This window comes from Salarias fasciatus, chromosome 1 (genome assembly GCF_902148845.1).
Source record: "Salarias fasciatus chromosome 1, fSalaFa1.1, whole genome shotgun sequence".
Taxonomy (NCBI): domain Eukaryota; kingdom Metazoa; phylum Chordata; class Actinopteri; order Blenniiformes; family Blenniidae; genus Salarias; species Salarias fasciatus.
In genome coordinates this window covers 9,637,718-9,665,421 of record NC_043745.1, presented here as the reverse complement: position 1 = coordinate 9,665,421, position 27,704 = coordinate 9,637,718, and the positions used below count along the sequence as shown (strand labels likewise).

General features: G+C 44.5%; 1 protein-coding gene across 3 annotated transcripts in view; it reads left to right on the top strand.

Annotated features, from left to right (window-relative positions):
• The window catches only part of akap13 (A-kinase anchoring protein 13), a 134,954-nt gene that overhangs the window by 78,994 nt on the left and 28,256 nt on the right, over positions 1–27,704 (top strand). The window contains exons 10-18 of one of the 3 annotated variants that reach the window (XM_030088049.1): positions 328–382; positions 8,622–8,767; positions 11,808–12,187; positions 14,967–15,014; positions 18,233–18,410; positions 18,861–18,966; positions 20,633–20,758; positions 23,353–23,395; positions 23,569–23,680. In XM_030088049.1, coding sequence (XP_029943909.1) covers positions 328–382; positions 8,622–8,767; positions 11,808–12,187; positions 14,967–15,014; positions 18,233–18,410; positions 18,861–18,966; positions 20,633–20,758; positions 23,353–23,395; positions 23,569–23,680 — 1,194 coding nt within the window. The remainder of the gene's footprint in view (positions 1–327; positions 383–8,621; positions 8,768–11,807; positions 12,188–14,966; positions 15,015–18,232; positions 18,411–18,860; positions 18,967–20,632; positions 20,759–23,352; positions 23,396–23,568; positions 23,681–27,704) is intronic. The other 2 variants (XM_030088069.1, XM_030088060.1) reach the window with 2 other exon arrangements.

The following is a 27,704-nucleotide window of genomic DNA, read 5'->3' as shown; positions in this document are numbered from 1 at the left end:
TGTAGGGATTGTCAGACCACAGAGGAAGCAGAGCCAGTGTTGTGTCTTTCACAGCACACCACAGCTCTCTGACTGTGAGTTCTGCACTCTGAAAACAGACCAAAGTTAGATCTCCCCGAACAGAGAGGGAGTCCGAGCGCGGCTACTAAAAACCACCGCCAAAGCTTTAACGGGCTGCCTGTTATAAAGGGTGTCTTATCGGTGCCTCCCATCCTGTGCACTGAGGAGCACTTCCTAGCAGGCACGCCGGTCTGCATCATTATTTCTCTTCGGGTGACGATCACATGTTGCCGCGACTGATTCAGTGTCTTCCTGTTTCTTCTGCAGATCCACCGAGACAGAGACTCGTCGTTCCATCAGCCCTGCAACACTCAGCACTCAGGTAACTCTCAGCTGCGGCTGCTTCTCCTGCCTTTCTGCCCTGAATTGGGAAGTCGTGTTCAAAGTTTTATTTCATTAGTGCTGGTACTTCTGTACGTTGCCAGCTGTGCTCTAAACACTGCTTTCCTGTCAGCTGCTTGTGTGTTGCATCTGGGTCATTCATGCATCAGTGTTTGTGGCATCCGTTTGTCTGAAGGAACAGAGATAAAGAGAAAGTATTTGAGTTGCTTGAGAGTTTTCTTTGGGAAAACTGTTTTACATCGATCTGCCTTTTTTTTTTGTTCAATGAAACATTTTGTCCTTTAAAGACTATTTTTGGTGAAATGAAATCTGATGCTTCGGACTAGTTTTGTGTTGCTGTATGGTGATATACACTCTCCAGATTGATGGTTACTTTGCTTTTTTGTGCATTTTTGTGAATCTACTCTTCCAGCACTTGCAGCTTTTCACTCTGAAACTCTTTCAGTCTGTTTTGTAAAAGCAGAATGTGACATTTGAATGATAAAGTCAGTAATAAGTGTGTCAGCTGTCACAGTGATGCTTTGGCGCTGAGCTGTGTGTCTGAACACGGTTTTTGGGAGTCTTGTCTTCTGATACCTGTGATTGAACATTAGCACTCATACGAGAGAGAAGGGGAAGCTGACATGTCGATGGCAGACAAGTAAGAATTTATAACAGTCTCAGAAATAGCGACGCTATAAACATGAGCTTTATATAAAGTATTGCCGAGCTTATCCTTTGTGTGTTGTGTGTTTGGCCCCCGACGCCGTGGCTGCTCGCTGATAGCATAGCGATGATGTGATACATATTTCGGTCGGCTCCACCGGCTTGGCGGTATTCAAGTTTGTGCTTCACTCGCTGTGAGAGCGGTCCAGCAAAGTGACTTTGTTTTGATGTAACGGAGCTGTTGAGCTTCAGTTTCATTCAGTCAAACACTGTAAAGGCCCGCCGGTTTGAGATGTGATGTAAACTCAGCAGCAGTTGTAGCAACGTTCAGTCAGCAGTGTATTACTCATGGCTAAATCTGTCTAGACATAATCTGACAGATTTTTGTTTGTATTCAGAGACGTCTTTCATGTGTTGATAGTAAATATTGCAGTTTTTAACTCATCTATCTACATAGTCTTAAACATATTATAGTGCTCATGGTACTCAGGTGTGTTCTTTTTTTTTAAATTTTATCTGATTAATAAATCAAAATAGGGCTGTTAAAAAAAGCATGTGGCTTAACATCCTAATCCCAAGGATACATAGTAACTAAAAATTACCTCACAGCATCAAGTTAGTATGGCTTTGACACTGCAAAGCAGGACTTTTACCTCAGTCCTCATCACAGATTGTCATAATACTAACTAGATAAATATTTAAGTGGCTTTTTTGAACAAGTGTCATCAAAAATGCAGCGGAGACTGAAAATGTAAACATTTACTGCATCTATTTGAGCAAAAATGTTTCCTGTGGATACGATGGAAGTTTCACGGTCTTCTTTTGTGTTATTTTATGAGCGATGACGGCCTGAATCACAGCAGCAGAATCCTCAACCTTGACGATCTTTACCTTACATAAAGCTCAAACCAGCTCAGTCGAGGTTGCTCCACATGGCTGATTTTTGCTTTGTGAGAGCATTTTCTTCCAGTACACAGACACTTTCTGTGAGAGGAATATTAATGAGAGTTTAATGCATGAATCAATATGTTTGGGCAGTAGCCAGACAAAAAAAAATCTAGAAAAATAAAAGATTTTTTGACCTTTACAAGATGTGTCTGAATTTAAAAAACAAAGGAAACCAGCAGATCAATATGCTGGATCTGACCGAGGATAAAATGCTGAGGTGATTGGGTGAAGAAAGGCAGAGAATAAAAGGAAGCGCAGTGATGGAAAAAAAAAAAAAAAAAGGGACAGAGGTGTTGAGCGGAAGTGAATTGGAAGGGTGGGCGAGGGTGGGACTTCCTCTGTTGCAGCTGTGACAAATCGGCATCACTTCCTTCTTGTGGAAATCTCTCTCCCACTCTGCCCCATCACCCCCACCCCTCCTCCTCCTCCTCCTCCTCCTCCTCCTCCTCCCTCTCCGTCTCTCCCTCTGCCTTTTCGATTAACATCCACAATTCAAGACAGAACAGCAAGAGACGATCAAGCAACTCTGGAGTGTCTAAATTATGTTCTGTAGGCTCAGAATGCCCATTTCTCAGATAGTGGTCACTTTATCAGGAACCATCACACAGTCTGTCATGTAGTGGTTAATTTAAAGGGTAACTTCCATTTTTCTGAACAAAGATAAATTATTTTATGAATCCTTTAGTTTTCATTTATTATTTTGTCTTGTAGTCATTTTAATCTTGCTTTGTTGAACTTTATCATTCTGAGAGTGCAGGGTCCGCAACCAGGCATGTATACAGCTAAAAATTCAAGAGGTCTTAATATCTTTGTTTTGTTAACAATAATTTTGTGGCATTTGATAATTGTTTTTAAACTGTTAGGAAAAAAAACAGTTATGTGTAAGTTTCGAAAACTCAATGAAAAGGGAAAACTTTCTGATCTGAACTGAGCTGATGTCAAGTTACAGACGATCATTGATATATTTGACTTGGCTCTGCACTGCTGAGAGAGAACCGGTTGCAACGTAGCCTGACAGAAGAAAGTGGCTTTTTATTATCTGAGGAAAGCTTTGAAGACCAGATGTTCAAACAGATCATTTCAGGGAAAGCAGATAGACTGGAAGAAAAAAAGTATCTAGGAATAATTAAATTTACTATCATCATTATTTGTATTGTAAAGCAAATGAATTTCAGAATTTCAGAAAGTCAAGTTAAAACTTGTCCCTTTTAGGCTCCACATGGCCTGGTCATTCATCCATCCATCCATCCTCTACTGCTTTGTTCTCATTAGAGCGATGGGGGCTGAAGCCTGTCCCATGGGGAGCAGGGTAAACCCAGACTTGCCTTTGGGTTGTGGAAGGAAGCAACATTTCCTGGACAGAGTGCACACAGACATGTGGAAACATGCAAACTCCACACAGAGTACCCTTTTGGCATCCTTGGTATTCTTAATTTTGCGAAGCTACTGTACAAACCAGGACTCCACTGAGTCCACTGACCATAAAGCTAATTGTAATGTAGCTGGAAAACTTCAGGGCTGCTCAGTTTTCTTTTCAAAAGCTTCAGTTTGGCGGTTTTTCGATTAAAGAAACAGCTTATCTGTGTTCACATGTACAGAGTGCGTCGTATCTGACCCGTCCTCTAGGTTGGACCTGTGGGACAGCCTCCTGTAAAACTGCTGGTTCATGCTCTGTTGGAAGGAAAATGTGTGGAAGCCTGCCTGGCTGCCTGTAGCTGGCAGGCCTGCGTTGAGTCATGTTGCTGTTTTTGCTCCTGATGTCTCATGATGTTGTATTTATGACGGGTGAAGCCATGTCCTGTTTAGCTCAACTCCATTCAGCCAGCCTTGTTTCGATGAGACGGGACGCGGCGGGTGTGCCTCGGACTCAAGGCCGGAGTAATCCCATGGAGGGAGAAAACAAAGAAATCAGGCAGAAGGTGGTTTTACGTGAATCATCGGGAAGGCTTGAATTATAGTTGGACTGTAAGCGTGCTCTCTGAAGTGTGTGTGTGAGCCGCTTCTTATCCCAATGAAAATTGGAATCGGCGCTCTTTGAGAAAATCGTGAGGACTTCTCACGCTGTGTTTAATCAATCACTTTTCTTCTAACCTCTCTAATACTGCGTATCCCAGCATGCAGAGCGTGGCCGCTGATTACCAAGTGAGTCAGCTTGGAAAGACGAGCAGATAAGAGTGCGGCACGTTTTTTTGACCTCAGACGTTTGGGCCTGGCGTGGAGTGAGTGTCGGCGCTGGCCGGCGGTCCCCGATGAGCAACACATCAACCGGCGAATACAAAGCCAGATATTAAAGTGACTTCTATTAATAAACACATGACAGGAAAATAGAGGGTGTGAGGAGTAAAGAAAGGCTTTATCTGTGAGTGCTGATAAAGGTGTGCATTTAGGAATACTCCGAATTCGTTATCTTGACGAGCGGTGGAAATGTGCACGGAGGAGTGTTTTGAGAAGTGGAGGCCCGACGGATTCTCTATCTTGTTCATTTATTCTCGCCGCCGTGATTGCTTCGGACAGGGATGATTTGTTTGGATCATATCTGCCTCGCATTTTTCTCCACCTGAATCTTTTGCTGCCTTTTATTCTTTTTTTTTTTTTTTTTGTTCCCTATTTTGATTCCTGTCATATTTCCCTCACTGTGCTGATAGCCCTGCTCTTTGCACGCCGTTCGGCGTGTGCTGGAGAAGAGTGGGCGCGTTGAAGTCTTTCTAATGTAAGAATCACATGTGGCTAAATGGAACGTCCACAGGTGTGTGAGCTCAGCCACCCACCGGCTCCTCACAGAGCCCTCCACCTGTCGTTAGGGCTCTTTCTGTGCGCGGCGGTCTGTTTGACGCCGAGGGAGGAGGACAGCTGTCGGAGCTGACAGTCCCCTGCTACTTTTGGTGGACAGTTGTGAGGGGGCGGAGTCTGAGAGCAGCACCCAGCTTCCACTCGAATCACCAGCACTTCACCGCTCCGCCGACACACTGGCACACATCTCACTTTTCCCATTTTGAGAGCGAACAGGAGTGGAAGCATGAAGGATACGGGCTGAAGTGTCTTTGCTTCAGCCTGTCAAACTCCCCCCCCCCCCCCCCCACCCGGTCAGGGCTGAACTCTGCTGCTGCACATGGGCTCAAAGGTCAGTGTGGATCTCATCGTTAGAGCTTCATCTTATCCTACTTCAACGTGTGGATGTCAGGAAGTGGCGCTCAGTAGGACCGCCGCTGTGTTCCAGCACTAGTTTAGAACCACGTTATTTGAAGAAGGTTCAGTGTTTGCTTGATTGCTTGAAGCAGAATTGAAGCAATAATAGCAGAGTCCTTCTCTTCAATAGAAGTTTTTGTATAAAGGAGATAAAAGAAGATATCCTGTGAACGTCATGTAGTGCCCATTACTGCTGGGGGTCAAACAGATCGATAGTACTTGTTCATGTTAAGAAAACAGTCAGCTTCTGCTTCCTCATCTTTTCTTTCTTGGAGATTGTTACTTTCATCCACTTCTTAAAGCAGCCAGTGAATTAGCCATGTGTTTCTGAATCGTGTCTTTAATGTTTTCACTTAAGAAAGTTAAATGATCTCTATGTACCCGTTAAATGTAACAAAATGTGTGGAAAGCGCACCATTTCCATAAAGCTCCCATAATGCACCATTTCTAACTTGAAAAATCCATTAAATGAGATACCTTTCTCACTGGATTACTGGGGAGTATTGCCAAGTCAGTATGAAATCCATCTTCTCCAGATTATGTGTAAGTTTCAAAAAAAAAGAAAAAAAAACTTAACTATGCATTACTGTCTGCATGTTTGAGAATCAACATTTACTGGTAGAAATGCAGAAGTTACCAAAAGGACTGGTAGCTGATTTTTTTTTTTTTTTTTTGTTCGAATCTTAGATCAAAGGCTGTGGAGTTCATCCTTTCAGAAACTGACAGGATTTTTTCTGCTGGAGATAACTGCCTGGAGTTGTTGAATTAGTTGATCCAGTCATGTACTTTTCAGTTGTCTGTGTAATAAGTGTGAGGGCTGCGCTGGACCTTTTTACAGCCTGCAGATAGATCTGTTCCTTCAGTCTGGGATGAACGTTGAGGTCTTCCAGTCTCCTTCGTGCTTTCGCGGTGATGTGAGAGTGACGAGCTGCTATGTCAGTTATGCCAGTTATTCTGTTGCAGGAAGTCTCCCCAGTGTGTCCTCCCATTGGCTCTCTTGTTAGTGCAGTCTAACGACCGGCTGCGATGTGAAGCAGCTGACTGAGTGACTGACTGACCGCTCCCTGCTGGACCCCCCCCCCCCCCCCCCCCCCCCCCCCCCCCCCCCCCCGCCCCGCCCCGTCCACCAGCCAAGCAAAATTGTGTATATTATAAAGTGAAATGCATCAATGTGGTGACTCTGAACTGGCTTTAAATTTGGAGCTGGGACTGAATCTTTCTTGAATAATGCAGGTATAGAAGGTTGATGGATGGGGGGATGAATGTTTTGCTCTGGTGCCGTGGTAAGATATGCTTTTCAAAAACAGCAGGACAAATGACATAAAAATACTTTTGTTCAGAGAAACCTAATTTTTATTAAGAAAATACAGAAGAACTTATGAGGAGCAGTTTGAAGCTTTGTTAGCAAGAAACAGGTAGAAGTAAAGTGCAATATTTTGTGCCTTTATTTGGTAGAGCAAAGGTTTTTTTTTTTGTGTTGACGTTAATGAGCTGCAGGTTAGTGTGAAAACAGCTTTTTTTCACGATCGCTTTAAATAGACCTGGCATTTTAGTTTCAGCTCTGACAGGATGTCACAGCGTCGGTCTGCATGCTGTGGGATGACTTCACAACTTTGTTGTTATATGGTATCATCACCTCTTCACCACAAGAACTGCGTGTGTTGCAGAAAGAGTCAGAAGCACAAAAGCATTGACATTAAAATTAAAAATAAATCACAAAGTCAAGTCAAAAAAGGCTCGTCTTTGGAAGCTGTGCTGGTAGGAACCACAGATGCACATTTTATTGTAACCCCCTCATTCTGTATCATTCAATTGCATAAACTGACAGAGCTCACTGCAGACTAACCTCATATTTGCAGATGTCGTAGACACAATGACAGCATGGAAGGCGATGATTCCGGTGTCAAATTACGCAGTGTGAAATTTTTGAGATAGAGGCTTCATAGAAGTTGAAAGCAAAAAAAAAAATTAAACTTCAGGTAAATCAATATCGTCTTAAATGACGTGTTTCAGTAAGAGCATGAACTGTAGAGCTGCACTGTCCTGTGCATGCATATTTTTCTTTTTATTATTTTTGAATAAACAAAAGTCAGTCCAGTTGAATGAAAAACTACTGAACGGCACCACAGCTTTAACATATAACATCGATTAGTTGCTGCTTCGCACATCATTACAGAGCCTTCAAGGGTCCACTGTGGATTTTCTGTTGCCTCAGTTCAGACATTCAAGTTTCACAGAAATCAGCAGTCCAGAGGATGAACACACACACACACACACACACACACACACACACACACACACACACACACACACACACACACAGCCAGCTTCCTCTTGCTCTCACGAGTGCAGGGAATACAGCGTGTTCCTGAGGGATAAAGACAGACATCCGCTTTTTTTGCAGGCAGAAATAGACGTCAAATATGATGCTAAATAGCAAAGTTGGTGAATGATCTCATCCAGTTGCTCTTGGCGGCTGGCTAAAGTAAGCCCACTGTTATACATCTGTGGCTGGGGTCACTCTTCCTCTTTTAGTTTGGCTCTGGAATATTATCTCTACATGTCCTTACTTGAGCAAAAGCATGAAGCTCTGGACTCGTGAACCATAAGAGAAGCTGTGGTGGGAAACGCTTTAAAGATGGATTGTTTTTATTAAGAGAAGCCGTGGGTGTGAATTTAAAAAACTGTCCGACAGTTGGGTGTGTGTTTGTGTGTTTGTGTGATACCTGCTGTGCTTACAAGGAGTCACGGAGACGAACGGAGCTACAGTGAGTTGTTGTTTTTTCTGTGAGTTGAAGATGTTTAATAGAAAACACGTGTTGGCTGTGATTCAGCCGGGGAAGTGGTGAGTTACTCGACAACACGTCAGCGTGGCTGATGCTTGCAGACGCTGGGCTGGAAATCAGCTGATGTCTATGATTTCCATTTATCAAAAAACTGGGAGGTAAAATTGCTTCTTTCCTTAAAATATGGTGGGAAATCCTCCGAGTCTGCGTCCAGTCCAGTTGGCCTCTTGAGCCTCTTTGATCAGAGCGGCTTTGTGGTCCATCAGTAGCATTTCCAGCCATCATCTTTCTCTGAATTAGACATTTGCCCGAGTTCTGCACTCTGAGACACACAGGCGCTGGTTGTTTTCCTTTGCTGCTTTGCACAGGCGGCTTGAAGCAGGACAGTCGGCCATTGATCCGCCAGGCGTTTCACACCTTCTCATATTCCCACAAGTCTTTTCACTGATGTCTAACAGGCCGACGTTTTCTAAGCTTCAATGAAAGCACATTGTTTTGGACGCTGAAGTTCAAATCATATTAACCCTGAAGGCATTTTGAATAACGCCGTTCCAGATTCCTTATTAAAAGATTTCTATTATTTCCTGTGTATGTGAGGAATTTGACATCAGTCTTCATTTTCCTGCTCTGACGCCAGGCTGTCTTGTCTTTCAGGTTCCTCGCAGTCTTCCACACTTCCCAGTTTGTCCAGCAGAACGAGCAGCGCCACCAGCCGTCCCTCCTCCACTCACAGGGACTCCGGCAGCGACACGGAAAACTTCCTCAATGTAGAGCCGACGTACGACAGCGTCTTCAGAAAGGTCTGCCGTCCACCCATCTGTCACGTCTCGCACTGTGAGAGGGCAGCCCTCAGCAATTAACTCTAAACTCATTTTTCCTCTAAATCTGTATTTTGATATTAAAGGTCACTTTTTTGACCCGTAAACATTATTGGCTTCAGTGCCATTCATATTACTTTTACATTTAATTTATTACTTATTACTACTTTTTCTGATTTCCTCACATCTTTATTTGACACCTATCCTTCAAATATCTCTATTCATTTACAGATCTGAAATCTAAGGCCACAAGTTCAAGATTATTTGAATGGATTTTAACATTATTCTCAGCATTTTAACATAATTTTCTAAAACCCCCAAATAGGGTTTCTCCTTCATCCTGGTTTGACGTTAATACTTCATGTGTTAGTGGCTGTGAAAAGATCAATAAATAAACAGTCCTGCCATTATTTTTCTCAAACAGCACATCCAGTGCTGGCCGCAGTCCAAACAGTCATTACTGAGCCTGTTGTGAGAATATATGTGTCTCCACTTGCCAACGCAGCTTCTTCTGTATGGATTTTATCGTATGTGTGAGCAGCTATTTTCCCAGCCTGTGTTTTGTTTTTATTTATTTATTTATCAGGACTGGAAGGCTGAGATGCCAAACATCTCCTCAGCATCTTTTTCAGCCAGCAGCTGTGCTCTGCTGCTGGGAAAGTGCAAGCCGCGGTCCCTGCTGTTGCCCTGCTGCCGCTGAAGGCTCCGTTTGAAGCCGGGCAGCCTCTGGTTGAAGCTGGGATACTTGTATCTCTCAGTTTCTGCTGTGTTGAGCTCTTGAAACACGCTCATGGTAATACGACCCGTTTGTTGTGAAACACAATGGGCAAAGCCAGCCAAGTCGGGGGGAAAAGGGGGGTTTGCTGCCCGAGAGACTCCAGTGTGGTGGTGAGGTCGAGGCTCTGCAGATAGACAGCGATGGGCAAAATGGGCCGTGAAGTCCACAGGCTTTGATTCCAAACAGAGAACACAGGAGCTCAGTTCTGAAAGAGGGATTAACGTCTTTGCTGCTCTCTGAAGGGAAATTGTCTTTCTCATGCAAGATACAATACTGTAAATGCAGAAAAATGGAGTGAAAGAGTTTCATAACTTTAAAATAGGTCATCATTTCTGTAACACATGACGTGCACCAGCATTCGAGCAGTCATTGCTCCCTTTTAATGCTCACTTTTGTGATTTTGATGCCACATTTGCAAGAAAAGTCGAGTTTTATCTGCTGTATTACTCTTTATTTTTGCTTAATCCTTATATGCTATGCAAACATGCTAGTTTAAAAACAATATGTAGAGATTTAGAGAACAATACATGTGTACTGTTGAACACTCAGTGCTTTAGTTGCAATCATACAGCAGGATTGCGCTTTCAGCTTTTGGAAATCCTTGAAAGCCAGTCCTGCAGAGAGAGTTGTTGCAGCTCGGCAAACTGGTGGCGTTTCTGCGCTCAGCGTTCCGTCTGGAAGGGAAACTTAAGCTGTGCAGGGTGGACCCCGCTCATGACAGACTTGGAAAATCTCCACAAAACAGAGCGATCCAGCTGTGGGGCTACAGCGAAGAAGTCTGCTGCCTTCGTAAACACGGCTGAGCTGAAGAGAGTGTTGTTTTTCTCTCTGTAAGATCATCAGAAATCAAAGATTTAAACGTGGATGAAGATACATTGTAGCTCCCTCCGTTCCAGGGGTTTAGTGCCGCACCGTAAATAGAGATTATTGGTAAATAAACACAAGTTAGAGCAAATTAAAGCTCAGCTGAAGCCTTGCCCTAGCGCTGCAGCTAAAGCTAACATGCACTGCAGTCACATGCACTCTCTGCCCTCAGCATGTACACACACACCCCCCCACACACGTGCACACAGTCCTGCGTCCTCTGCCTCCCAGAGGAAGTTGTGTCCGCAGCATAAAGCACATCTTTCATTCCCGGCTCTCCCCACAGAGGCGGCTCTGTGCTCGGCGCTCACGCTGCAGCTGGCAGCACAATAGGCCCAGTTAAGACTCACACCTACAAATTAGCTCTGAATGGACTGTCCCCAACCTGTGTGTGTGTGTGTGTGTGTGTGTGTGTGCATGTGCACGCAAAAGCTTTTTCCCACTACACCCAGGCCAAGAATATTTTATTTACTTTATTTTTTTTTACCGTCATTATTTGTTTTCTTACTCTCTGCTCATATCAGAGAGCCGTCACGCGGGTCAGACTTGTCAGTAAATCTTCATTCTGACTCTTCTCCCCCTCCTCATGTTCAACTTTTTACCTCGTCCCTCTCAGGTCTGTGTGTTAGTTTACAAACGCATACCCGGTATATATTTGACAGCTTCTCAGCTGCCAGATGTGTGCGGCTTTGGCTCGCTGTGACAGTCCCATGGCAATAAGCGTGTGTCACTAAGAAGCCGTTTCCTGGGAAAGGTTTGTTTTCACGAGGTTTGCCATCATTTATTGGTGTTTGTTATAATGTCAGTGTTGCTATAAAGTGGCTCTGGCTCATTATCCCTAAGCCCTGCCATTTGGTCCTCATTATATTCCATTCCTGTGGGTTAAATTGCTCCTCCGGCCTTCTCTTCATTCATGTCACGCCTCACTGAAGAAATGGTGACGGATATACGGCCTGATGGTCGAGGTTATTGAACAGTCATTTCAAGGGGACGTCTGTGTATTTGTGTTAAGTCTTATTTAATCTTATTGTGTCGTATTCTCCTGTTTCAGCTGAAATTGACTCATTGGTTTGACGTCCTGTCATATCAGGACGATCAGACATGTACTTTCCCATGTTTGGAGGTTAAAGGCTTCACTTCCTCTGTTGCTCTGTGAGCCTGGGGGTCAGAGTCCGCTCTCCACTCCACTTGATTAAATGTGGGACCGGAGTGGGAAGATTAAAGAGAGCAGCTACTTTTATACACATCTGCTCCCTCAAGTTATTAATACAATTTCACTGTGGCGGTGGACTCGGTTTCATTTGTACCTGTGTCACCTTTACAAAGTGCAGGCAAGTGGTGCTTTAAAATGATTTTTTTTTTTTTGTTTGGTGTCTGCAGAATGACGAGCCAGTGACGGGAGGAGACAGCACCAGCGAGGTCTCCGTCTCCATCTCCTGCTCCTCCACCGACGACACCGCCAGCGTCGGGCCGCCCAGCTCCAGCCCCGAGGGCAGCCAGGGCCTGAGCTGCAGCTGGAGCCCCGAGGAGGGCAGCCAGACCCAGGGGCCGGTCACTGCCGGCCTGGACAGCAGTGGAGGAGGAGGAGGAGGAGGAGGAGCGGCGGGGGACGCTGAGGAAGAGGCCAAGGACAGGGTGACGGAGGTGCCGCGCCGTTCCTGCGTCCTCCGGAACAGCGTCCGCTCGGTGTCGCCGCTCCGCCGCCACAGCTGGGGCCCGGGGAAGAACCACGGAGGAGACGCAGAGATGAACCAGAGGAGGTGAGATGACACCCTCAGATTTAGTTTTACCAAGAAAGACGAAGGTTTTGAAGTCTGGCGGTAGTCAGTAGATATCAGCAGCCCCGGCGTGCGCACACGTCACTTTTACTCCGGCTTGTTGATGTGGTTCCCCCCCCCCGTGCTTCCCCGCCGTCTCCTCCTCCTGCTGCGAGCAGCTGTGCTGCCATTTGTCTGCTCTTGGTGGGAGGCTACCCAAACTCTACACACACTTTCACTCACTCCACTTCTTCTCTCACTCGCCCACAACGTGCTCGGTTGTGAGTTTGCATTAATGACTTTACAGCGTCGATGCTCGTGGAGATTATGAAGAACGAGACCATGACGACAACTTCATCGCTGCGGCTCACAGAGATTCTGCGTCGTGGTTTAATCAAACTTCTTCATTTGTTCATTCAGCCTCCGCTCCAGGCCAGTGTGCCACATTGAACTAACTCCTATTGCTGTCTCTAATTGATGGTCAGTAATATAATTAGGATGTTGTTAAACAAACGGGACTTAAACTAAAAGTTTAGATATCACATCATTTGAATTTTAGAGATCTGTCTTTTTGTAAACTCTTTTTTTGGAGCTGTATTTTGAGTATAAATTGTATGAATGCTTGTATTTGTGGCATGTGGTTCATCAATCAACAGCATCTTCTATGCAGATTTATGGAAGGTTCCATCCTCACAGAGCCACCAGAGAAACAGACACACATTCACTTTAAAATTCAACTATTTCCAGGGTGAACTATTCTGAAATGAGATGTTTTCTTGTTCTGACTGTTTGCCTTCAATTATCTACAGTTTTTTTTTTTTTTTTTAACACAGTTCGAAGGAATAATTCAGCACTCAGTATGTTTATCAGTCTGTACAGCATGGGATCTTTGAAGTCTACCTCGAGAGAGAGAGACGTGCTCTGATCAGAAGCCCCCCCCCCCCCCCCCCCCCCCCCCCCCCCCCCCCGAATGGTCTGGCCTGTTCAGTCCGTGTTGACAGGAGCAGCCGTCGATCCGTCTGTCCGTCTGTCAGCTCTGACAGGAAAACTGCCAGACGCACAAAATAACAAAGTGACACAAGTTTACCGGATAAAAATACCGTTTCATGTGGTCTCAGCAGGAAGGAATCAGCGAGGCGTTTTCTGTATGCAAAAAAAAAAAGTTTGTGCTGATATATATGAAAAAGTCTGGCCGTTCTTTGAGATAAGCCAGCAGTGCACATAAAATACAACTCTAAAAATTCTTCCTGCGTGTCATTAAAGGGGATGATGGTACCTGGATGATAGACGTGAAGCATCAGTCTAGCATAGCAATTAGCCTGTCTACGGCTGAGATGGGTGGAAAAACAGTCTTCTTTTACACATCATTTATTGACCTCTCTTTGATTGTCATTTAACACTTTTTGAGCAACTTTGTCTAAATTTTAAGGCACCTGATAATTTGGATGATTTCATGTCCTCTTAAGCTTGACGTGGACTTTAGAGAAAGGTTTTAAAAAAGCCTAAACTCAGGACAAATAAACTGTTCCTGTGAAACAGCCCACCTGTTTGACTGCTGCAGGTATTTAATAGTCTCTAAAGGAATAGAGAATAGTCCTTCCAACACTTCCACAACCCTGGGTGCACCACAATTTGGTTTTGAGAGAACAAGAAAGCACTGCATCATTAAACTGAGTTTTAGTGTTATAGCTCTTTAGATCAGTGACTTCCAAGCCTTTTCTCTCTGGCGCTCCTCAGAATGCCTCGCAGGGTGCCTGCAGACCCTCTTTCTGATCTCTGATAAGCTAAAACAGTACAGTGAAGCGGAATGCTGGTGGACACACCCAGACTCACCGACGTAGAAACACAGGAGCCTCCAGCGTTGAAGCTCTTTGCACATTTCTGGGTCTTTAAATGGTAGGAATTGTCTTCTGTTTGTTTCTAATGCGGCCTCAGAGGAGACGGAGCCTCGGGCTTCCTTAAGGGAGTCCCAGGTTAGTGTGGCAGACCAGCCGTCTGTTTTAAAGACCAACATGCTTTATATGTCTATCATGAACGTCTGAAATGCAGTCTGCCATTTGTCAAACGCTCCAAGACAATGCAAAGAAAGTAAAGTTGCTGAAACTTTTCTGTTATTTAATGAGAGCAACTGTATTGTGTACCCTTGAATCTTAAATCATTTTACACATTTTTATTTTCAGCTTTAATACCACTTGTAAAACATGTTTCATAAAACAACCCGGAGGTCTGGTGGCCTGATTAAGGTATAAAATGATACATGTGGCTTCACAATTCAATCTGCCGAAGTGGCCGAACTGTCCAGTATTTTAAGACATAAAACATTGTGACTCTGCTTTTCGGCACTTTTTATCCGGCTTGTTAAATTTATGTCATAAGTGTTAAAATAACTGCTACTGCCTCAGAAACAGGTGCGTCTGGGGCCGGAGCCGGTTGTTTTACCCTGCTTTAGTCTTTATGTTGAGACTAAGCTGGACAGATTTGTGTGCGACGGCCGTCAATGCTCCGATTGAACTGTTGGAAAGAAACCAAGCCGTAATTTTAAATGTCAGTATTGGTCCAGAACCACCGCCGGCGCGTCGGCGCTTCGGCGCTTCGCCTCAGACCTTTACACACACCATAAAGAAAAGCCCATAAAAAATTCGACCCACTCAAAAAATGATGGTCCCCTCTTCAATAAAAGTAGGTAATTTATTCACGGGCCGTGTTCTTGCTGATCCTCTGGAATCCCGACTCATTTCACCCATCATCCGCCGCCTCCTGTCTCTGTCTCCATCACCTCCAGTTCCACTCGTAGCCCTGCTGAGAGGAAGCCGGCCTTTCACAGGAGAAGGTACAAACGCTTCACGTTCATTACTTCATGTGCTTCATAACATGTCATGGCGTTTTTAAGTTTTGTTTTTTGGTGCAGTTTGTGGCCTTTGTGCGCCTCCCCCCCCTCCTTCCACTTCCCTCCCTGCTTTTTAACATCAACTTGCTGAATCACAGCTGCATTCTGCGCCATCCCCTCAGTCAACCATGCAGAAAAACGTTGCTCTCTTTTCACCCCCGTTGGAATCTGCACAATGTACTTTGGCAAATAGATGGTTGAAGCACTGGTGTTTTGTATTGCCCTGGTAATAACAGGCCTCAACACACACAGAGAGAGGGAGAGAGAGAGAGAGAGCTTTAGCTGTGATGGCTCCGTTGTATTGGCCAGAGATTGAGAAGAGTTTTTTTTATTTTTTTTTTTTAGCAGTGTAATAAGGTCCTGTAGGGAATTTTTCAAGACTGTAAAGGCGTCAGGAGGGATTTGAATTCAGTCCTGGAGGAAACGGCGTGCCACCGCAGTAAAAACATAATGGAGGTTGTCGTGGCTGCAGAATGGCTTTGTTGACGGTTTGAAACGCTGCTATTTGGCCCTCAATGAGAGAGGAGGCGGCAGTGAGGGAGCATCTCACGCCGGCGTGAGACCTTGATCGTAAGACCCAGAGCGGAGGTGTTACAGCTCTGGTTATTATAGTCCTGTTTGATCTGTAATTGACCAGATTATCTAAGTTTAAGGAAGGCCTAGAGAACCTAACATCTTGTAATAATGAGTTCTTAACCTTGTGGGACAGCTACAGTCGAGGCACACAGTCGATCCTGGATAGATGTAGGCCAGGACAATCCCACTCAGATCCAAGCCAATTAACTCTTGAACTTGGGAAAAGCTGAGCGTAGCACGTTTGACGTTAGTGGTTGTTTTCAAGGTTAATCTGTAGTGTTTTTTAGTGGTTTGATGTCATGTATTAAACACAGATAGTTGAGGCATTTGGTATGCATTTCAAATATTATTACTCCACTAGAAAGTCTGATTATTTTCATTTTGTTCATGTTTCATGTTGGTAATAAGCATACACTTGTGAGATGAGCAGCAGAGAACAGAATACAACAAAATTGCTTTAATATTCCCAGAAGGAAATTCTTTTTCTCTTTCTTTTTTTTTCTGACTTTGTGGCCCGTGCAACAAGTGGCAGTCTCACACTTTTGATCTCAGCTGCTCATCCCACAAATGCTCCATGAAAAAGGGAAATAATGAAGAATTTCATGTCTTTTCAAGAGTTATTGCCAAGAAGCATTAATTATTGTGTGTAGTTTATATAAATCGGGCCTGAATTTATCTGAACCTTAGATTTGTGGGGGGGGGGGAAACATTTACTGGCACCTCAGATACCAAAATTTGATTGTTCAAACAATTACTGACTTAAAAAATGGCCCTTCACCTTTGGTTTGTCTGTTAGATTTCCTTATTATAACTCCTTTTGCTCGTTGTGTGCTCCACTGACTCGGTGACAGCTGCTGGCTAACAAGGCTGCCATTAACCATGGTTTGTGATGCTTGAATAATCCATCAATGTTTTTTAATGTGTGAAAATGTTGAGTGATTCCAAACGCATGAATTTCCTTTTGTATCATCTCAGCTACAAGTCCACAAGCATTTGTTAAGAAAAACAAATGAATTATTAAAACTAGTCAGTGATTAACTTTTGCTGCATGGGCTAGTTGATTTATCAAGTCGTTACAGCCCTTCGAGCTGATCATGCCCTCGGCCCTCATAGATTCCCGTCGGACTCTAATGAAGACGTGTTTCTTCCTGTCGAAGGCCACTGCGGTAACCATCTGGCCACATCTGTCACAGCCGTGGTTAATAGTGAACCGGCTGCTGGGAAAACAACTCAGGTTCAAGATCCACTGACTAATAATCACTTCCGCAGCGGAGAAAACGTAAAGTCCTGGACGGTGATCGTATTTCTCTGGATTTTGAGTCAGAACTTGGCTCAGCTGTTTTTAATTTCATTTGCACACAGTTAACTTATAACTCCAGGACGTAACAGTTGCAACAAGACTCGACTTCATGGTGTTGAAATATAATTCTCATTCATGCTAATCCACGACAGGTGATTTGATTACATCGCGGATTAACGGCGATCCCTTCCGCCACTCTGACACACTGTTCTGTTGTCTACTTGTTCCTGAGGAAAAACGTCTCTTTCCCTCAGTTCTCTTCCTTTTCCACCTTCTCTGCTCTTCATCCTCTAACCTGCTCACCGGCTCCTCTTCACTTCCTGTTAGTCTGAGCTGGTGCCTCCCCGTCACTCCCCACAGCCCCGGTGTGGAGGTAGTTAGTTCCCTCAGGTACTCGAGTGCGTGTGTGTGTATGTGTGTGTTTGTGTGTGTGTGTGACATTTACATGCTGCTTGATTTGCATTTGCCGTTGTGGGTGTTTACTGCCGTGTGTGTGTGTGTGTGTGTGTGTGTGTGTGAGACTACGACCTGCCCGGTCATTCAGCAGCTTCCCCACCAGCGTTAAACGCTGCAGTAGCTGCCAGACTTATTAATGTTTCAGTAGCGAGAAGCTTCGGGGTCTGTAGGACCGTATGTGATAATACTGCCAGAGAGGAGGCCTTAATATGACAAATATAGCCATCTACATTCACGGCCCCGAGGATAGGTGAGTGCTGCTCTCCACGCTGGTCACCGATAATCACCCAGTCATGATTCTTTTTTGCCCAGTTTTAGTTAGTGATGCTCGGGAATGTGTTGGAGCGATGATTTGCTGGATAATGGAGTGCCATACAAAACCCAACGGCTGGAGATAAGAGAGATTTACTGCCCGAGCTTTAACTATCACCGGCTCCGTCCTGAAGCCAATAGAGCCACAGCCTCTCCCCATAGCTCATCCTGAAATGTAGCTGTAGTTTTCCTCTCCATAATCATTGTATTGGATTTCTCAAGGCCTCTTATTTCCAGTCATAGATCGATGTAATTGGGTTTGTAAATCACAGCTGCAGAGCCCTCCATGCTGATGCTGATGCTGGAAGTCATTTGCAGCTGCTTCAGTTGTAAATCTGCTCCGGAGCCCAGTGATAACTCAGCTGACTAAACACTGTGCACGGCCAGCTGTGCATGGGTGTCCGTGGGTGTGTGTGTGTGCGCGTGCTCGTCTCAACAGGTGCCTGTGTGTTATGTGTTGTGTGCATCCTGAAGGCTTTCATGACTAATTCCTTTGCCCTTCTCCCCGTCCGAGCAGCTACAGCCTGGAGGGGCTCAGTGGGGGCCAAGAGGAGCTGAGGGGCCCCGCCACCCAGGGGCCCCGGATCCTGGAGCCTTCCCGGATGCCCCGGCAGGACAGCGACGACAGGGGCTCTCTGGTGTCCCTGACAGAGGAGCAGGAGGATCACAGCGAGCACCACAGGCTGCACGACCTGGTCAGCCCACACACATTCTCATGCATTTCAAAAATAGGACTCTGAGTGTTGCATCCATGTTGCCTCAAACTCTTGAAACATTTCAGCTTGTTTCTAACTTCCTCACCCTAAATCAGGAGAGGAGTGAAGGATTTGTAAAGCTGCTGCATAAACAAGACTCATAATCAGCTGGTGGAAATTTGAGACTTGTCAGTTTTGGGGGATTAACGAGAATTAATAAACATGGCTTTCCTCAGGCGCCTTCACTCTGCTCTCATCGCATTTAAACCAGCTCGCCGAGCATCCAGCATCACATGTCTAGTTTCCCTTTTTAGTCCGTCGTTCCTGTTTCTCGTTGAGCAGCCTGTATCTCTTTGTTCCACATTGTCTCAGCTCGGCCTGGTGTCCTTCTCTTGTTTTCAGCATGGTCACGCTTAGAGGTCTGATTGGGCTTTGTGTGCTTTCTTACAGCAGAAATCTAGACGGTATCGTCCGCTACGAAGCAACGGTTCCCCCATGACCCTGCCCCTCACTAAGTCTGTCTCCATGCTCGCAATCAACCACAGAGACATCGACGGTGAGTGGCCCCAGACAGAAAAGCACTCACTCTGCCTCTTTTGTACATCATGTGTATTTATGTGCAGGAGAAGCGGCTCTTCAGGTTTATTTCGGCTTCGCTTTTTGGAAGCTGTCTTCATTAGACCTTCAACAGGTCTCAAATCTCATGTATAGTCTCATGTAGAGTCACGTAACTCTGTCAGATCAACAACAGAAACAAACCAGACCCGGCAGCACATTAGTCTGGGACACTTTGTTTTACATGAAAAGGTTTTAATTTGAAACGAGGGCTTTTATTTTTCAAAACAAAGGAGTCACATCTTGTGAGAGACTCCTCACATACCTGTAAACATGCTCCGTTCTCACAGCTGCTTTGTCTGGCTTCGCTCTCTCTGAAACGCTGCATCCTTGTGCAGAAGGATTATCACTTTAAAAGCGAACAGAGCCATTTAAGCTTCAATTCAAAGGTTGAGCTCAGCTCTTTTTTCATGTTCAGATGCAAACCAAACCTTTGGCTTTTGATCTCTATCAAGCAGAATTTGATGTGCATGTTAATAAAATTAATAACACTATAATTGCGCTGTACAAAAATTGTGCTGGCTTGTTAAAATGTGCAGTTTGTGTCACTTAGAACTCACTTACATGACAATTTTTCAGCATTTCTGGGTTTCCGTTTCAGAGAGGTTTCTTGTTTTCACAGCAACGTTTTGAAAACAACGTCTGTTTACATGGAAACAGCAGAAACTGTAGTTTTTATGTTGAGCCACTAGTTGGTGCCGTTAGTTCATTTTGTTGTGAAACCACATACACATGCACGCAGAGAACTATACATTATAAACAATAATGGATCGTCATCATGACTGATTGGCAACACTAAAACTACCAAGTCTCAGGAGAACATGGACTGGAAGTCATGACTGTCTGAAGCCAAACTTTGTTGTTATTGTCCGTCTGCTCACACACGTGCAGAAGAGCTATTTACCACAGCCGTGGCACAGTAGCAGTGTTTCGCAAAAGTTGTGTTTTCCACCGTTTCCATGGAGACAGAGTCTCGGTGTTTTCAAAAAGTTGTATTTTCAGTGGCTTGGAGCACCGTTGTTGTGTAAACAGACACACAGAACAAACTGAAAGTTTTCCCTTTTCACCTGATAACGTTGTGACGTAAACCTCTGATTCATTGTTGCACCAAATTCTGAAAATGTAATGAAATACTGCAATGTACTGAAAATGTAAATGTAGAAAAATACTGTTGGAACCACTAAAGAAGAAAAGAGCTTGGAGATATAAGCTATTGTCCACAAACAGGATGCATTAAAATGTACTTAATGCTTTCGTTTGCTTTGCTTTTTGCAATAATGTGCAGAAAAGCGTTACGTGGTGCTTTGACGAAAAGTTACTGGCTTAAAACCGTTTCAGCGAAAAATGATGCAGTTTGTAATTTTACCAAATTAACTGTTAAACTACATGATTTCAATAAAGCATTGAAAGCATTGCATATTTAAATTTAAACTGCATGCAGTCTCAGAAATCTGACACTTGAAATGACAAAAGAATACAAGTAAACTTTCAGCGAAGAATCCAGGTTAGTGAAGACACAGCTTGAGTCGCAGGTAAAACTTATTGTTACTTTTCGGGTGGGTGATTTTTCTGTCCTCATTGTGGTTCTCTCCTCCTGCTCTGCCCAGCGGTGGGACGCCTGAGGCGTAAGAGGCGAATCTCCTTCTCTTTCAACCTCTCTCCCATCCTCACCAAATCTAAGTCTCAGTTCATTTACGGGGATTCCTCATCTAGCGATGATGAGGATAGCCTGAGTAAGTACCGAGCTGCGGTAGAAGGCTAGCTGTGGTCTTAGTTTGAGAGCGGTAGCTGTTCCCACTAGAGCCCTGGACCTCCTCCAAACGACTGTAACCCACCCACTCGCTGTGTGCATAGGAAAGTAATAATGGCTTGTTCTGCTGAAGGGGGGGGGGGGGGGGGGGGGGGGGGGGGGTCAGGAACGGTGTAGCCAAGCAAAAGTTGTGTTTGGTTGAAGGGGAGCCATTAAAACCCGAGACACACCCAGCCGTAATGAAGGCGTAGTGAGCCAAGTACACAGATTGAAGCTCCCACGTGTGACTGCAGCGAAGCCTCAGAGCCGCCCTCGGCGGAGGGGCCGAAAGCTGTCTGGAAGCAGCCAGAAGGAAAATTTGAATTTTCTAATCTAAACTTCAGTCTACTTTTATAGCTCTCTGCAGTTTTTTTTTTTTTTTTTTTTTTTTTTTTTTTGGCTGAGTGAGGAGACCGATTCATTTCAGCCTGTGCAGGACCAAATGCTGAAGACCAGCGAAGCTCAAACCTTCAGCTGCAGCAGAGTTGACAGAAGAAAACCGCTAATTATCACTGATAAGAGCAGCTTCCAGTGTGGATGTGCAATTAGAATTAGCTTCTAGAGAAATCGCCGGTGTAGAAAGCTACCTTTGACCGAGGCAGCAGACACGGTGCTAATGACTCCTGTCGCTGACACCAGATATGACCCCGGCGCTTCCTCGGCGCTGCCCAGGACTGAGCTGACCTTTATTCGAGTTAGCCCTTCCTTTAGCCTCTTTGCAAGTAGAAACTCAATCACCGGAGAAAGAGGAAAAGACTCATCATAAACACAGCAGGTGGAGGGAGGAAGGCCGCTCTTCCCTGCAGATAAACGTGAGCCCGTCGCCTTTTAGCCAAAGCCGCTGAGTCACCCTTTCCCCGCTCTTATCGCACAGATATTTCCATTAGTGTTCCTGTTCTCTTTGACTGCTTTGCTAGAAACGCACGCTCTCCAAAACTTTGGCCCTATTATCCTGTTTTGGGGTTTGACTTTGTGATTGGAGCAGAGCTTTGCAGAAATTCATTGCAACATCATATGGAAATGATTGTTTGGAAGGAAGCGGATTGTTCCCCTTTATTCAGGAGGGCCTGCTCACAGTTCACTCCTCGGCTACTGCTTATTTATTTTTTTTGATAATTGTGGAGTTTGGTTAAGACACAAGGTCAGAGATTAATAGAAAAACTTACAGAAAATCCAACTTAGTCCTGGTGAAGCCTGAGGTGCAGGAAATACCCTCTGTTTGTGTGTGATAAGCTGAGCAACCATAAACTATGTTTTATACATTTTAGGGAAAACACAAGTTCAGAAAAGATGGGAAATTCTGTGAAGTGCAATGATCTCTAAGCTCTACATTTAATTGAAAACCATCTATAGACAACATATCAAGTGTTGAAACTGAGAAATGCCTTGTGCTTGAGGCACTTTTTCATTTGCTTAATGTAGAGGCCTGGTTAATGAAGGAATTCATGATGGGAGAAATGACTTGTTCAAGATCTCACAACATGTAATAACATGAGTGATTTGAAAAAGAAGTTTATTAACAAGTTTCTCTGAAGGATCTGTGTGAGAAAGACTGGAGGCAGATTTTTTTAGTGCAGAAATTAATGAGGATTTTGCAGTGTTGTGAGTTATACGTGCACATGGAGCTTGCTATGGAACGGCTCCATCAATATTTACATCATTTAAAGCAAGATGTGCTACTTTAGCAACTTTGCTCACGGCCACTTCAACTTCAAAGCACAAACAACATGTAATCCAACATCGTTAATCTCTATTAAAAGACTGGCTTCGAAACTGACCCACATCTGCTGGGTACTTTTAACATTTGGCATGTTGTGAAACTAAAACAAACACAGCGGAGACTTAAAAAGAAAAGAATCATTCTCAGTCATTTCAGTGGAATTGAATTTAAGGTGGTTAAATAACGATATTTCAAGATATGTTGTGGAAATAAACTGACACACGACAGTGGATCTGATCGAGTCGTCTACCGACTACAGTTTGTCAAACTCCATCCAGTCCTCACATCTGGACATTTTTTTTCTCTCCTTTTTGTTCACTTGCAGCCTGATATAATTTGAGTCCCATCTAACTGTTTAGAATCGCCTTTAAAAGCTTCTTTAAGTAGTCGGGTTTCTTCAGCAGCAGTTAATGGCAGCGCTGGCGGGAGTCTGGTCGCTTCCCGCTTCTCTGCGCTGGATTCACGCCGCTCTGTGAGGGAACCTAAAGGTTAAATCTTTCTCTCAAAGACATTAAAAGTCTCTCACTCTGGTCGCTGCCAAACCCTTTTAGCCGGGACATGAGCGGACCACTTGTGATGAGAAGAGAGATTTCCTAACCATTAATCGGTGTGAGGTCGCACACTCAGTATGAGGAAGTGGAGTGGCCGGTCGGCGCTGGGGTCAGCACCGACACACAGAAAGCCACCACTCAAACAGGGAGCGGGGGATTTTACACCTGAACGCACATGAGAAAAATGAATAGGGGAAAAAAAAAAGCTCCTGTGCTGCTTTTAGAAGCTTCTGGATAAAATCTCACTCTTCTTTTTTTTCTTTCCAGGTTCGAGGTTGTTTTCCACCACCTCTGGGCCGCTCGCTTACAGGTCAGTACTTTAGCAGCAGTGTTTATGGTTCTATAAAGACCTTTGTGGAGAGGTGGTCAGATGCTTCCATCGGAGCAGAGGACCTCAGCGGTGCTGGGAGGAGCAGCTTGTGTGAGGAGGTTATCTTTGTTAATGTAAATGTGTGTGTGTGTGTGTGTGTGTGCGCTTTCCAGTATATCTGAGGAGGAACCAGGGCCTCTGCGGAGCGACACTGAGGGAAAGGGCGTGACCAAAGTCAGCCGGACCTTCAGCTACCTCAAGAACAAGATGTACAAAAAGACCAGGGTGAGTCAACCTGGAATAGTGAAGCAGCGCCGTTCACCCAGAGCGACTTCATAGCGGCTGTGTGGCTTCAAAATGTTCAAATACACAGATAAGAAGCTTCAAACACACTGAGGGAATGAGTGATTGCTGAACTTCAGCAGCAACATAGCTTTAATGCTCCAGCACTCCGGGGTGTTTTTAGTACGACTGTCTGCTTTAGGTCAGTATCTCGAGGGGAAACTAGAGGAAGCTTTGAGGACCAGTGACATGTCAGCAGTTTCTGCTGCTCTTGTGAATGCAAATACACGATTGATTGGCAGAGAGAAGAGGTGCAAACAGAAACTAAACTCTTCTTCTTCTGACTCTTTTCTTCTGAGGAAGTGAGGTCACTTCATGTTTGAGTCAAGCGCTGTTCTTTCTAAAAACCGTAAAACCACGCTGGTGCTCGGAAAAAGACACACAATATTGAATGATCGAAGCCATGGTGAGACTGGAGAGACGCAACTTTATCCAACCAAACAGTTCCTTTTCCTGCCCAGCAGTTCAAACTGGACACTACTGAAGTGTTATACTAAAGTAATACTAGGACTAAATAGATGCTCCAGAAAAGGACCCGTCCTCTTCATCCTCTCATCCTCCTCCAGTCGGAAAGCTGAGGCCGTGATGTGTCTTGCTTAGGGGCGAGTTGGCGACCTGTTCCACCATCATCCTGTCCCTGTAGCGCAGGTTTAGAGCTCAGAGCTTCTTCCTGTCCCTCTGCATCTCTTTTGTCAGACCTTGTTAGGTGATTTAGCCAAAATGTCCCCTTTTTCCCTTTGGGAGCACAGCAGTCATTTCTCTTTCTCGTTTTTTTATGTTTTTCTATAAAATGACTCCAAATGCTGTAACAACACTGTGGAAGTCATCGCAGAGCAGTCTGGAAATCACCATCCATCTTTTAAAGTGGCAGTATAAGCATTCTGTATTGTAATAACCATATTTATGATTTATGGCAACAGTTGTCAATAATAAGACTTTTATCTGCTCCGATAACAGGCTTTCTGCAGATCATTAAGACCAAAAAAAAAAAAAAATCATTCAATTTAAACCTTCAAATGGCCTCACAAGCTTCCAGATAGCCTTAAATTTAATTTATAAGCAATATATTTATTTATTATTTACTTTTGTTTTCTCTTTCCAGTTGTGGATATAAATTAGATTAACACAGCTAGAAAACCTTTGTGACGGTTGTGACAGTTGTTCGGACCACAGGGGGCTTTAGAGAGTTTTTCTTGCAGAGGTCTAGGATGTGTTTACAGAAAAACACATATTTTAATGTGAATTGCTTTGCTGAATCACCGCATTGTTGAGGTGTTTTATCACCATTTGTATTACTGAGAGTAGGAGGGACCTGCAGCAGGTGAGGAGGGAATCAATCGGATTCTATTCTATCCTGTTCAATTCTATTATACTAGGAGTTACAGTGATGGTTTATTTCATATATAACATGATTCTGTTCCTATTTAACATGAAACAAAGACAATTTATTACCTGAACCATAGAAGACCATGCAGTATGTGTAGGGTTTTACTGGTTGTTTGGTAGAATAAGAAAGAGAAAGAAGTGATATTTGTACAGCTGGGAGGGGAAAAAGTATAGGTACTGCAGTATTTTTATTTATTTATTTTTTTATATGCATGGGTAAGAGTAATCGACAAGAAAAGACAGAGTTACACTCTTTGGGGGATGATTATGATGATCTTGTGATGATTGCGTGAATCCATTTCCCACCTTGCTGAACACAGACGTTCGGCAACCTGGTGGTTTTTTTTTATGACATGTATGACGCAGCTTCTAGAAGTTTCTCAACAGATCTGTGCACAATGCTTAAAGGATCTTTTCACGATTCCAGACAACAGATTAGCAGAGGTTTATTGCAATGTAGTGGGAGCTTCATCCTCACGTCTCGTCACGTCATTGGTCTGTTTCCACGTCTCTCATCCTTGCTGTGCTGATAGATTAATCACAACAGACTGAGCCCTGCCGTCTGAGGGACGTCCTTCTGATTGTTTCACTGCAGCGTCTTCAGCTGAGTGGCACCAACACAGCTGTGGCATGAGAGCTCATATTAATGTTGTCGTACTTAATTTCATCATGAGGAGCTGGTGTTGCGTACTGCTTCATCTTAACGGAAAAAAAAAGACGTAATGCTAAATAATTAGAGTCCATTTTGGGTTTTTGAATGTTAAAACTTTGTCTCTTTACCTGTCTTTCTGTCCCCCCGTCAGGTCCAGCAATATCATGTGTCAGTACTCAAAATAATTAAAATAGATTCAGAAAGTATGCTAAAAAGAGGAGCTTTATGCTTATAAACTCCTCTTAGAAGAGCAAATCTGTCTGGCACTTAACAGCAGCCAGACCTCCATTCTACTGCCTCCATGCTGGACAGGACAAGTTGAAAAAAAGAAAGAAAAAAGTCTAGATGCGTGTTTCTTTGGGGAATGAAGTGTGTGTTCATGTAGCCACAGAGCCATCGGTGTGCCTTCTGTAAACATGCAGCCTTTGCACAGAGACTCCGAGGGGTGAACAGGAAGTAAAACAGGAAGGCAGAGCTGCCTGTGGTTTTCGAATCTCCTCTCTAACCTCAGTCGTCGCTTTGCTTTTAAAGTGACAAGCCTGCGGCTGGTTGCTCGCTTGTCAGAGGTCAAAATTATTGGAGACCAATAAAAGTTTTGATGGTTCAGAAAGAGGCTTTGGTGGGTCGGCACATGTTGGGAGCTAAAGAAAGTGGCTATTCAGCCATCACTTGGCACCACAGTAAGCCTGATTTCTTTTTTCATGTAATAAAAATGAAGAGGCAGAAAAAAAAGGAAGACTTAAGCAGCCATTTTCAGATTGACATAAGCTACATTTTCACTCCCGGTCGGCTTCAGATGTGAGGTTTCGGCACAATATCGAAAGTGTGAACAGTCCAGAGGGGGGATCTTGTGCTGTGACAGCGTCTGTGCCGGACTCCAGGGTCATTGCAGAAATAGCACCTCCCGTAGCGAGCCCGCCACTTCCTCATCGTCAGCTCTTTCTGATGGAGCGTCGGCGCTGGCAGTAGCTCCAGCTGCCGAGCCGCCGCAGCCCGGGATGGTATACAGGAGGCTGACAGGGAGCCGCGGCTTCTCGCTGAGGTGGAAAGGTTGGCTGGAGGTAGGCTCACACGGCGCTCTGCTTTCCCAGTAAAGCTGCAGCCGAGTGAAAGAGACTGTCACAATATCATGTTCAAAGTGACTGCTGCTCTCTTCTGGGCTGATGTCTTTTTCCACTGATGTCATGGGGGACTTTTTTCACTTTTAATCTTTGGTTTAGACACAAAGAAAGAACTTAATGCTTGTAGGGAGAAGGAAGTGCTGAGAAAGTTTTTTTTCTTTTCTTCTTGCAGCACTGTTTGTAATGTCTTAAATGTTGCTTTTTTAAAATTCATAATCAGGCTTAATGCCAACAGAAGAGCCGTTAATGAAGAAGACATTCAGCTTTTATTTTGCTGCGTTTCTCTATTAGTGAGACGGTTGTTGCAGGAAGTGAGAATGGAGGCAGCGAGTGTGTCGTAATGGCTTGAGAGCACGCTGCGGTCGACTCAGCCTGTTGGTATCTTGAAGCTCAGGAGCAAAACAAGCTTCGGTATGTCAGCGCTTTGTGGTCCCCTCAAACCAAGAGGCCCAAGGCTAGGCCATTAAAAAGAGCTGGAAAACTTCATTTTCCCATTTCCTCTGGGTTTGGGCGGAGGCCTCTGTGATGCAAGTCCAAGAGAATAAGAGCTCTGTTCTTCTCCGCATCACATTTATGGGATTGTGATTCAGCTCGGTGTACAGAGATGACCGGCAGCTGGCGATGGGCTGCTGCATCGGTGCTGCGGCAGCAGAAAGGCCTCCCTGTTACAGAGAAGGTCAAACCGTTTGATTCCCAGACAGTACGTCTCCTTCTGCAGTCACGCATTCTGCAGAAGTGCGTCTTCCTGCTCATTCACGATGAGCAGGGGTTGGACAAGGGCATCACAGTATCTGAGAAGACAACGCAC